Genomic DNA, 12366 nt, shown 5'->3' on the forward strand with positions numbered 1-12366 from the left:
ACCAGGTCTCCGGAGGTGGGATAGGTTACCTTCTCTCTCCCTTGTGCTCTGGAGGGCTGTTTTCAGTCCCAGAAGGCCTGAAACATGGCAAACATGCTATACCTGAAGACATCCAAAAGTTAAACAGGTTACATCAGGATCTGACTACAGTAGACCCTTGAATATTGCTGGGGATAGGAGCAGCAACCCCCTTACAGTTGAAAATCCATGTATAACTTTTGACTCCCCTAAAACTTAACTATTAATAGCTTACTGTTGACCAAAAGCTTTACTGATAACATAAACGGCTGATGAACACATATTTTGTGTGTTATACAGTGGGGTCTGACCAAAAGGTATCCAGCCATGTATTATGAAAAAAAGACAATTATTGAAGAAATACAATATACAAGGAATACTGTACACAGGACAATGATGACTCAGTCCCATTCAAAGTAGGCACCTCGGGACCTCACGCAGTTCTCTCAATTGCCATCGGCAGGCCCATTGTATTATCCTGAATCTTATCAGACAGTCTGAAATCTCTTCCCTTTCAAAGATGATTTTAGTTTTGGTAAAAGCCAGAAGTTGCAGGGTGCCAAATCTGGGCTGTAGTGGGGCTGAATCACCTGAGTGATTTGATGTTTCACCAAAGAACTCTGCACAGGACGTGATGCATGAGTGGGTACGTTGTTGTGATGAAGCTGCCAATCACCAGTTGCCTATAGTTGTGTCCTTTTGAATCATCTGAATAGTTTCCATGGAAGATTGTTCAAGCTTAATGCAAAATTGGTTGCAGATTTGTTGCTCTACTCACTCAGTCATTTTGAGTACAATAGACACATAGTACACATGCTTACTCAAGGGCATCTACTGCCCCTACTAACTAGTATAGTGAAGTCATCATTGTTCACGCATGCGCATTCCACTCTTCTTGGCTGTCAGGTTACAGTGATGTCATGCAAACCATTCTGGTTCTATTAACAATGGTTGGAGTTTTTCTGGACAGACCTCTTACATTATTTACCATATTCTTACAATAAAGTAAGCTAGAGAAAACATTATTAAGAAAAGCATCAGGTCCATCTGAGAATTTTTTCAAATTGTCACAAATCTCCAAAAATGTTTTACAATATACATATTAAAAAAAATCTTTAGGTGAGTGGACCCGAGCAGTTCTAACCTTATTGTTCAAGAGTCAACTGTATTTGCAGTTCACATTGGGGGTTGCTACATAGTTCAACATGTGATACAGTACTGTCCAGAAAGAAAGGTCCAATTTACAATGAGGGGCTTTGATGTATTTGGAAGATTCCAAAGTAGTACTAATGTTGTTATGGTATGACTATAGAAAAAGTATTATGAATTCTCATAACTAAATCCAAATTTTTCCAGTAAAACATACCACACAATCTTTTTCCACCTACTTATCAGTTTTGGAACACAAACTTAATGAATTTAGCAGTTATTAATTAGGTAATAAGCTTTTACATTTTTGGTGTAGGTTGAATAAACTCAGTGGTATTAAATAGATTAGATTTTGCAAGAGAAAAGGAAATGCTCTTTTTCCCAAGATGACATTCTTGGATATCACTTTCAAAATATTATCTGATAGAAAAGTATTGCAAGAATCTAAATTTCTTGTTTATTTAATAATTTTTTCTTTTTCAGCATCAACTAGTGCAAGTCCTCAAAATCTTGTATAGTTTCCTTTTTAATCAAATAAATATAAAGCCCTCAAAAATGATAGATGGTTACTAAAATCCAAAAATTTAAAGAAAATATTTTAATAAATCATACTTTATGGGTAATTTTAAATTTAAAATTAAACATGTCTGGATTATTTTAGGATATAAATGTGGCATAATAAAATTATTATTATGTTTAGAGCATTACTTTTTATAGATCAAGAAATAGGTCAGTTAGAATTATCAGTTCATAATTTTGATTCTGGTTGTTCTATGCAGCAAAGCTAGAAGGAATTCCTGCTGCTGGTTTCCCCCTGAGGATATCTGGGCGTGGTTTATTTTCTTCTCTGGCTGGAACAAAAATATGCAGGAAAATCTTCTTCCAGGACTAAAATTCCTTGTTCTTACAAACAAACTTAAGGAGAAAAAAAAGCAGCAGATTAAGACTAGCTTAATCGTTTGCTTATACTGGTGCATATATTGGATTTTTTCCAGGTTAACAAAAATAAAGCCATGGGGAAAATATATGCAGTAGTATATTTAAGCTACCAGCTCACACACATTTTAATGGCTGAAAGTATATAAAAATATGAAGGCGGAAGAAAAACAGTAAGCAGTTATGAAACATAACATGGTTTCTTAGTCTTTATTAGTTTAAAGGAAGCTAGAACCTGATAATAATATGCCACATACAGTTCAGAACAAAACAAAGGCTGCTGAGTTATTTATTTTCCATTTGCTCCTTTTAGGAAGTGAGAAAAAAACAGCTCTATTGGCACTCAGGTTTATTTTCAATTAAAATTCCCATAAATTAAAAAACATCTCATAACACAGGGGGAAAGGAAAGAATATTAATCAGAAAAAACTTTCTTGAGTATGCTTTTTTTTTCTATAGTGCCTTGGACTGTATGATCAGTCTTATAAGGCCACTCAAAATAATAATTCAACCTTTGTGTTCCTGTTTAGGATAACACATAATAATGGTTTTCCTTCGGTGCAAATAAGAGGAAAAATTTATTTGTACTTAGTTTTCAGCATTAAAAACACTTGCCCCTCCCCCAAATCCTGCCATTTGCTCATGTCCCACATGAATAAAAGGATGCCACTTAGAAATGAGGGCTTTGCTGCCATTGTATTTTTCTTAATTAAAATTCAGAGTATTAAGCACAGTTGAGTACATCCATGCATCCATGACATACTGTTATCACATACCGGAAGCTCCAATCAAGAGCACTAAGCAAGGCCTATTTCATAACATCATTAACATTCATTGTATGCTGTGGTTCAGAAAGGCTTTGTCAAAGCAGATAATAATGGCCTGTCAGAAAAGCGCAAACAAAAATTTATATTAAATTGTCCTTTCTCTCCTTTTTCAGTATGGGAATTCAGCTGAATTTCCAGTGTGTGGGATCAGAGCTTAACTTAAAAGTTTCCAGTTTCTTAAGACTGCAAAATAGTACTTGAGTATATTAAAAAAAACAAACAGTTCAGTGAGAAGTATTTGAGTAACCAGGTGGGGGTAAAGTGTTCGAGCACAATGACTGTGTCAAAACAAAAGGTGTTGCAGGAGTACAAAGGGTGTTTAATTTGGAACCAGTCAGATAAAAACGTTGTTTTCCTTTTCTTAAGCACTTTTGATATTTTTTGTTATAATCCCAGAAAAGAAAACTCTCTCACTAAAACATTTTTTCTTTTCTGCTGAGTGAAAACGCCTGGGGAGACAGACTGTATGCGGTGGCTTTCTGAATGTAGTTCTAAGTCTGATGTTATCTGAAGATTCAAGGGTGAGAATTGACTTCTTTACACTCGATATTTTTCTTTGCCTTTCTCATTGATCACGCATATATGCTGAAACAATAAAGCATTTAATAATGCATCCATTTCTTAACAAAATATGAGGTGCAGAAAATAATATACAATAATAACAGACTATCACCTTGTAATTCATTACTGTTATTTTAAATATATGTGTGTATTTACGTGTGTATATGTGTATGTGTGGGAAATCTAAAGAGACCCACTCAAATTCTTGATAAAAATTTCTTCATTGTTTCAGTTTTGAGCCTTTTGCTGAATTTGGCTCCCTAGGATAACAACCAGAAATTCTGAGGGAACAGTATGCTTAGCTGTGACAGAGATAGAAGTCTACCAGTAAAATTACAATCACTAGGATGAATGGAGAAATAGCCATAATACAAATAATATTGACTCTTATTTGACCCTTTTTGGGTATCAAAAATGTGTCATGAATATTTTGATTGTAAGCAACAGAAACGAAGTCAGGCTAGCCTAAGCAAAATAGGGGATTTGTTGGTGAGATACTGAGCTCATAGAAGCGAAGAAAGGGCTGAGCAATGAAGGAGCTGGAAGGCAGAAACAGGGGTGGCCCCAGACCTTAGCCCATTGCTTACCCCTTTGGTCCCTGTAATTTTGGTTTAAATTTCTAATTTTTAGGAGAGAGAGACAAATTGGTCCATTTTAGACAAGATGTCTACTTCTACATCGTTCAGTAATGGACAGGGTCCCACAGCTGGGGGGTCCACATCTATATATGTTGGTTAGCACATCATCCTGATATACCAGGGTCGTGGGTTTGATCTCTGGTCTGGGCACATGCAAGAAGCAAGCAATGAATGCATAAATAAGTGGAACAACAAATCAATGTCTCTCTCTCTCTTTCCTCCCGACCCCGAATTGGGAAGGGTTATGAGCTAGCTGCATGGCACTCTAATTGGACCTGCTAGATTTCAAGCATTGATACAAAACTGTTTGTAGAATATTGACTATTACTGTGGGCGGGTGGAGATAGTCAATGGCTTGAATAAAATCAATATCAGTAGTTCTGTTTTTATCTTCCTTATTTCTTTAGTATAAACAGGGATAACCGAAAAGAAAAAACAAAAAAGTACCAAAAAATAAATAAATTAGAGATAATAATAATTGCTTCTATCACCCTAATTCTTAACTTGCAGGGTAGTGGGGGGTGAATTGAGTTTAACATTCCTGACACAGAAGCTGCTCAATAAATGGTAGCCATCATTACTCCTATTTCAATAATTTGTTAAATGATGGGTCTGTCAAGTTCTTGTGAATGGGAAGGAGGTAGGGACTTACATGCAAGACTTACATTGAGATCTCTGAAGTATTCATTGTAATCTAAGGCATAACCCACCACAAATAAGTTTGGAATCTCAAATCCAGCATCTGAGCAAAGAGAATGAGAAAACAAAGAAATAAAATTTAGATAACATAAGTATAAAGCCACCATATGTTCTTGGTGACACTTCAACATTAAGGACTTTTCATTTAGGCAGAAGCAATGAGGAAAGTGATAAGCAATGCATAGGATGAACCTAGCGGGAACCTGGACCGGAGTGAGTACTCAGGGAGACAAGGCAAACAGCATATAATGAAGAAGGACTGTACTCCTGGTATCCAGAGCTGAGAAAGGGCACAGGCAGCCCAGTGGAGAGTTAGAAATATGCCTGCGTTAGTCATGTACCCTTGTTGTTCCAAAGGTGGAATGACAAAGGATACACAAAATGCTGCCTTCCTTCTGACAGCACAAAGTGCAGTTCACACAGAAGGTATGACGATACCGCACTACATGCATAGGTGTGCAGGCAGTTGCAACTGAGAGGCTATCTTAGCACTGTATTCAGTGTCCTTGACGGGATAAAGGGCTTGGAAGTAAAACTGGGAAGGCAATGTGAAAGGAAATGGGATGGTTGAGCTCGAGGAAGAGAATGTGTGTACAGAATGCAGGTGACAGTAATTAGCTATTTACCTCTATGAAGAACGGAAGGAGAGGAAATGGATTTAAATGCAGTAGAAGGTACTTTGGTTAATCAAAAGAGAAATTTATGGACAGGAAGATGATTTTTATTGAAAACGATCCTTAAGACGCAGACCAGAGCTGTCCTTTTTGAAGGTCTTGAAACAGAATAAATGTATTTTTGGTACAGTAATTTTTCAAACTCCTTCTAGTTATTTGGAATCTATGTTTGTTTATCACAGTGCTGCAGATGAAGATGTACTTGCTTACTCTTATGAAATTGTACTTCAGTGCAGCTGTGGGGAGTTACAGTGGCACAGTGCAGAGAAAGTGACCTCCACAGTACTGCCCACCACCATTGTGATCCCTGTGACCAAAGATGCTTTCACAGGCAGAAACCAACTTGTTCATGCTCACTGGACATGCTAGCAGGGAGAAACTTATTTTCTGGGGGATGACATCATGTGTCAGTGTTAGGAAGCCCACTTGATTCTCCAAACTGTAGGTTCTTGAAAAAAATAATCAGAGGAGAAGAAAAGATGTCATTGAGCATAGAGGAAAGAGTCAATTAGGAGAAAGGAACAAAAAGTACAAAGCCTAAGAAATCTGTGAAAAAGAAGAAACAGAGATTCTGAGCTAGGTAAAAGAATATTAGCCAACCCCAAGAAACCCTGGATATAACAATAAGAATGACTTCAGAGTGAGCAATGCAAACCCCAGAATAGGTGTGGCAACTCAGGCCTGGAGGAGAAGGTTGGGAAAGCCAAACCTGAAGAGCTGTCTCAGAATTACAGGAGGACTTGGAGGGGAAGGATGGGAACCAGAGTGACCTATCTCCAGCTGAGAAATGGGTGCAATTCCCACTCTTCTGTTTGCAATTGCAGATGTGCAAGCACAAGAGCAGTGATTGGAACCGGACTGCCTGGTTCAATACTGACTCGAAACCTAAAGCTATATGACCTTGGCAAGCTATTTAACTTGGTTATGTTCAAGTTCCTTGTCTGCAAAGTGGGCATGACAATAGCACCTATTTTAAATAGGTGTAGCACCTATTTTAAATAGGTGTAGCACCTATTTTAAATAAGAGCTACATCTCTGTGTAGCTCTTAGAACAGTGTTGGGGCACATCATAACCTCTTACTATTATTTATTGTTATTTGCTGTCATTACTTTGTTATTAATGTTGTTAGTATAAGTGACACAAGAAATTTGTAATTAACTGGATGTCTGAAGTGAATGTCTTTCAGTTTCAGTTGAAACCTTTTCTATACAGTGTCTTACATTATTTCCTTAGATTTCTGTTTACTAATCTTGTCCAACTTTAACTACATCCAGATTATATTTTCTGAGCCAGTAACTGGATAGAAACACACTATTGTGTCTCTCTGCCCCAAACTGACATTGTCTAGATTTAATACATCCTGCATAGGAATGAAACTTGTTTTGTAAAAGCGAGTCACTGGCTAAACATCACTGGCACATTACCCATCCATAGAGCATGTTTTTCTTGCTGTAATGTTTGTTCAGCTTGCTAATCAGAACTGTGGCCAAATTATCAGAGAAGCTTTAGAGCAAATGTAAGTTATAAAATTCAAGTTGAACTCTGTCTATGTAAGTGAAAAAAAATCACCTCCAGTGTTAGAATAATAAATAATCAAGCTGCTAGTTTATCCTTCTGCCCTAGATAAGAAGTCTTCCAGAACACATGCCTGAAGACAAGTGTAAAGATAGTATCTATAGATATTTACTCTGCTAATCCCCTGTTATTGTTTTGTTTCTGTGAAGTTATATTTTATTTTTACATGTTTAATTGAATTATAGTTGACATACAATATTATATTAGTTTCAGGCATACAATATAGTGGTTTGATGTTTTCATACATTACAAAATGAATAAAATAAGTCTAGTTACTATCTGTCATGATACAAAGTTACTACAACATTGACTATCTTTGCTATGCTATGCATTTCATTCTTTGTGTTAGTGAACTTTTGTTTAGAGGTGGTGGGGGGATTTCCCCTTCTGTGTGCTAAAACTCAGGCTCCCTGAAGGTCAGCATTGTGCATTGTTTGGTGATAGTTCCTGGATATGGTATGAAAATACCTCTAAACCTTTACAACTACCTGTCCATGTGTGATTGCTGGGGACAGTGGTGAAGGCAGGGATCCCCTACATCGGAGTCAGTCTAGAGAGGTCAAGTCTCCCTCCACCACCTGAAACCTATTATTTGAGCTTTTTGGAGTTAAGGTGCTATGGAAAACCTACAAATCGAAATATTCATGCACACGACTGAGTGCCTGTGAAAGAAGCCAATTAGAAAATTTAAGCCCCTCTTGTAGAGTTCTAGCTTCACTAGCAAAGCTGAGGAGACCAGGGGGAAATCCATGGGTCTATCAAGCCTATTCAGCTTCCACTTCACACAGAATGTCATCAAATAGGAATTTCTTAAATACAAACCACCACCACCAATCAACCCCTTAACAAACAAAAACCAAAAACACTTACAGTCAGGTCTAAAGCCACCACTTCTAGGTGTTCTCTTCACCAGCAAACTACCATTAAAAAAAGAGTTTTAGTGATCCAAACAAAATCTCTGTGAATTGCAAATTGAATTAAACATCATTAAAATATGTATTTAAAATATGTATTTTCCTCCTTGCGCGTATGGGGTATCGTCATAGGCCCCCTACCTCATGCTTCTGCTACTGCATACCACCTCAGTGATTCTAGCAAGGAAGGGGGCACTGGTACCAAGTCCCAGCCAGCTGCTCCTGGAAACAGCTAGAAGCACATATAGAGGAGCTCAGCCATAGCAAAGCACATCCACTTCTCTTTCCTCTTTCGGGCCAGCAGTCAAATGGGCTGTGTGTATAGTATGGTCAAACCGTAACACCCCAGAGCAAAAGGTCACTGGTGGAACACACTGCACTCTCTGAAAAGAGCATCCTGTGTTAGCATCCCTCTTGGGCTGGTTTGGAAAGACAGAAACAATGATGATGTGTATTTTACTTACCTGGCCACCTTAACCATGTTAGGTTTGTATTTCTCTATGCTGCTGAGTAGCGCTTTCATGGTCCTCCCCGTTCCCACGACATCCTTTGCAAAGAGAACAGACAAATTCAACCAAATACATTTGGGCAGCATAATAGATTTTTCATTCAGACAGATAATTATATTCCTTATTAATAATGCATCGTGATTAGAATTGCAATCAACTTGGACTCAAAGTAGGAGGCAGAATTAGTTCTATTTTTTAGACAGGTGCTTCCTTTTGGAAGCTGGGTTTGGGAAAATACATTGGTGAGTATTTCCTCGAGTCCTTGGGCTGGGTTGAAGGGCTAAATTCAGCCTTTGGAGAGCATGTGGGGCTCCTTATTGAGTACATTCGGACTCGCTCACACGCCTTCAAGGACTACATTTGGCCCTGAGGTTATATAACAATACAGGATGCATAAATTTTCATGGACATGGGATGTACATCTGAATACACTGAATGGATAAACACCTCCCCCTTGCCCTCCCCACTCAATTGGGAATTCTATGGCTGGGAAGTGAGATGTGTCTGGACAGCAGCTGGTGACAGCCCTTGAATTCTGAGGGTGCGAGCCTGCAGTGAGCTGAGGCTCATCTCTGCTGATGAGCTGCTGCGCAATTAGAGTAGAATGGGCAGCAGAAATTTATTGTCCTCAGGACAGAAATCAGCTGTCAGGAGTTGATTATCAAAACAAGAGGTCTGGATTTAGCCAGAGTTGGGCAATTCATTTGGTTAGAGGGTCTACTTCATGATTATGTCCGAGCCAGAACTGCAGATACATATGGCACACAGGCAATTGTGTAACAAAGGCGTGAAAACAGCTCCCCTAGATTCGTGCCAGCTGATAAGGCAGGTGTGCTCTTGAAGGAAAGAAACATGGACATTTGCGTGTGAGTCCACTGCTGCCACAGGGCCTGTTTTTTTTCTCTTTCTCTCTCCCTCCCTCCATCCCTTCCTTTTTTCTCTCTTTCTCTCCTCTTCCTTCCCTTCTCCCTCTCTTCTTTTTTTTAAACAGAACCAATTAAGTCAATTCATAGCTTTCCTTTGGACTGCTATTTTTTAATTGATTATGATTTGGATGCTGAAGGCAGAATTGCTTAAAGTCATTAGAGTTCCTTAGAAAGAACATTGACTTGAGGGTGCAGTGAGTTCTAACCTTGGCTTAACTATTAAATAAATCTGGTTTTGTGGGTTAGTTTTCTCTTCTGTAAAAATGTCTGATTCACAAATAACCAATAATAACCCATTTGGACATGTGTGAAATTAAATATTAAAAAGCTTTCTCATTAAGTTATTTCAAGTCAGTGATTCTAGCTGGCTCCTGATCAATTAATTTGAGGAGCCATGTGCACAGAGAAAATTCAGTAAATCCTTGGCCTATTAGATAAAAAGTTCTTTATTTTAAACTCACTGTTGGTCCTTTTGACTTCCAAATATGGATTTTAAAAGTTTACCTCAATAATGGCTTACCTCAACAATGAGGACATTCTGAAAAACAAAACAAAACAAAAAACACCAGTTATTTAGAATCAAAGGCAAATCTGGCTCACAAGTTAAACATACATTTTGCTTACAATTGGAACTTTGCGATTTGCTTATTTGGTCCCCCCGCCATCCATCTAACACAAGTAAATGCTTAGCGGTAATCTATGTGTTCCAGATCCTTTTTAACAGACTCTGGAATTACTTAGTGCTTCAATATTTATTAATATCTATATTTAGGTTAAAAGCAGGCTTATCTTTGACCCGGTTGCCTGTCTGAAGAGCTATCCATACTCATTCCACCTTCGTAATTCTGGCAAGTGCTCCACCCAGCATTCTCTGGGGTACAAAGCTTACTTTGCATTTTCCAGGAGAACAAAGCCAACATGAACTGCATTGCTAATGGAGAGAGTGTTCTGTAGAGGTGTTATGCATTCAGATGGGACAGCCCTATTCCTGCAGAGCCACCAACATCAGTGAGGATTCCGTACTTTCAAATTCTCAACCCTGAAGAAGGGGGTCGGGATAGATAGGTGTCTAGTTTATATTTTCAGAGACATGGTTAGATTCCTTACTCAGTGCTCTTAAGATATTCATTGCCTTCTCTCCCAAGGACACTGATTATGCTTCATTTAAAATTTTTATTTGATACCTGTCTTACTCACTAGAGTATAAAGTCCATGAGGGTGGGAGTCATGTTTGTCTTGCTTATTACTCTATTCTCAGTCTTGGGCATAAATACCTGTATATAGGTACTAAGTAATTATGTGTTGAATTAAGGAATAATAACTAATTACACTTATTAATGAGTTAAAATCAACCAATTAAATGGATTAGTAGTTACGTGTCAATACTGTCTCACCAAATTAAAATACGACTGTGTTAATATGCCATTCCAATTAACTTAATGGTGTGGATACTCCCTCAATGTAATGGTTTCTTCCTCTAGATGAGTTTTCATTTACCCCAATGATTCATATAATAGTTTAAAAAATTGGATCAAGCCTTACACTTTACGTATCTTACATATAGCTAATGCAAAAGAGATTTAAGTGAGTAAAATGTTAACCAACCAATAAAAACTGTTAAATTTGCACCATATTACTTTATGTGTCAAAAGCATTTTGAGGTGAAATTCTTTCTGGAAATGTTTTTCTCTGAGGTATTTGGTATTGTATTCATTCAATCTGTTTTTAAAACTCTTAATTTTATCATTAAAATGTAAGATAATTTTGTCAATGTTTAAAGTAGGACATGTTCTGAGTATGCTCTCTGCCCTGAAAATCACACTGACATAGGAGTCCCCTTGGCATTCTAAGCACATTGTCTCTGTCTTAACCACCAACCCATAACAGTTAGTTAAGATGCACAGTTTTAGTTTAATCTAGACTTACCAACTGTGTCTATTAACCAACCAGAATACTTGAAGAAGACTTGGTTAATTTAATTTCCTAGACCACAGTCTCTTTTTGTTTTAATTTGATAACGAATAACCTTTCTAAACTCTGTTACTCTGCATTCTTGACTAATTAAGTAAAATGGACTGAATGTGATTAAATCTGTTTTTTGGAAGTTCAGAACCATTGCAAAACAAAAGTCATCTTTGAAAGGATTAGCTTCAACTGTAAGATACAGTGGTGGCTGGAGAGGGAGCTTGGAAGTGTCCTAGTCCAGAGATATATTGTCAAAATAACTTCAACACATTTTAAAATCCAGGTAATATATATGCATGCTCAAAACCAAATAGGAAAGTTTTTTTCTAACTGCTGATGGGTCCCTGTTTAAAATATTTAAAAATGCTTATGTACTTAGAATACATTGCTTATGTACTTTAAAATGCATGAAAGTTATGATAGCCTTTATTATGCATAGCTAAATATTATCATACTTTACAAAAATGGCAATTTCTTAATATCATGTAAACCTTAGTACATATTTAAATTTCCCAGTTGTCACTAAAATGGATTTTGTTGCTTGTTTGTCAATCTAAGACCATGCACTGGATTTTTAATTCTCTTTTAATTTAGAATACTCTATTTTTCTGTACTTCTATTTTTCACTTTAATAATTTTAGACATTACCTATTTACTATGTTATATAATAGATGGGAGTTTAGTTCTTTCACACTAACTCACTTCCTTCCCCCAAACCCCCAATGCAGTTACCTTGTTATGACTATCTTTAAAAAAATTTTTTTTAAATACCTACTGGAAGACATATTTTCATTGCTTTTTATTTTTTAATTTTTTAAAGAATTTTATTTATTTACCTTCAGGGAGAGGGACAGGGAGGGAGAAAGAGAGGGACAGAAACATTGATGTGTGAGTAGTTGCCTTTCACATGCTCCCAACTAGGGACCCGACCTGCAACCAAGGCCTGTGCCCGGACAGAATCAAACTGACAACCT

The 12366-nt window shown here is 37.3% G+C and overlaps 1 protein-coding gene across 3 annotated transcripts in view; it reads right to left on the bottom strand.

Annotated features, from left to right (window-relative positions):
• Positions 1 to 2218: 2218 nt before the first annotated feature.
• The window catches only part of PRTFDC1 (phosphoribosyl transferase domain containing 1), an 89345-nt gene continuing 79197 nt past the window's right edge, over positions 2219 to 12366 (bottom strand). Inside the window, exons 5-9 of one of the 3 annotated variants that reach the window (XM_037125790.2) lie at positions 9948 to 9965; positions 8457 to 8539; positions 7949 to 7995; positions 4782 to 4871; positions 2219 to 3515 (exon numbers count right to left, since the gene is read on the bottom strand). In XM_037125790.2, the coding sequence (XP_036981685.1) occupies positions 3496 to 3515; positions 4782 to 4871; positions 7949 to 7995; positions 8457 to 8539; positions 9948 to 9965 (258 nt within the window). In that variant the 3' untranslated portion in view covers positions 2219 to 3495. The remainder of the gene's footprint in view (positions 3516 to 4781; positions 4872 to 7948; positions 7996 to 8456; positions 8540 to 9947; positions 9966 to 12366) is intronic. The other 2 variants (XM_053654721.1, XM_037125791.2) reach the window with 2 other exon arrangements.

Source organism: Artibeus jamaicensis, unplaced genomic scaffold (assembly GCF_021234435.1).
Source record: "Artibeus jamaicensis isolate MK-2021 breed Jamaican fruit bat unplaced genomic scaffold, CSHL_Jam_final contig_867, whole genome shotgun sequence".
In the NCBI taxonomy this organism is placed as follows: domain Eukaryota; kingdom Metazoa; phylum Chordata; class Mammalia; order Chiroptera; family Phyllostomidae; genus Artibeus; species Artibeus jamaicensis.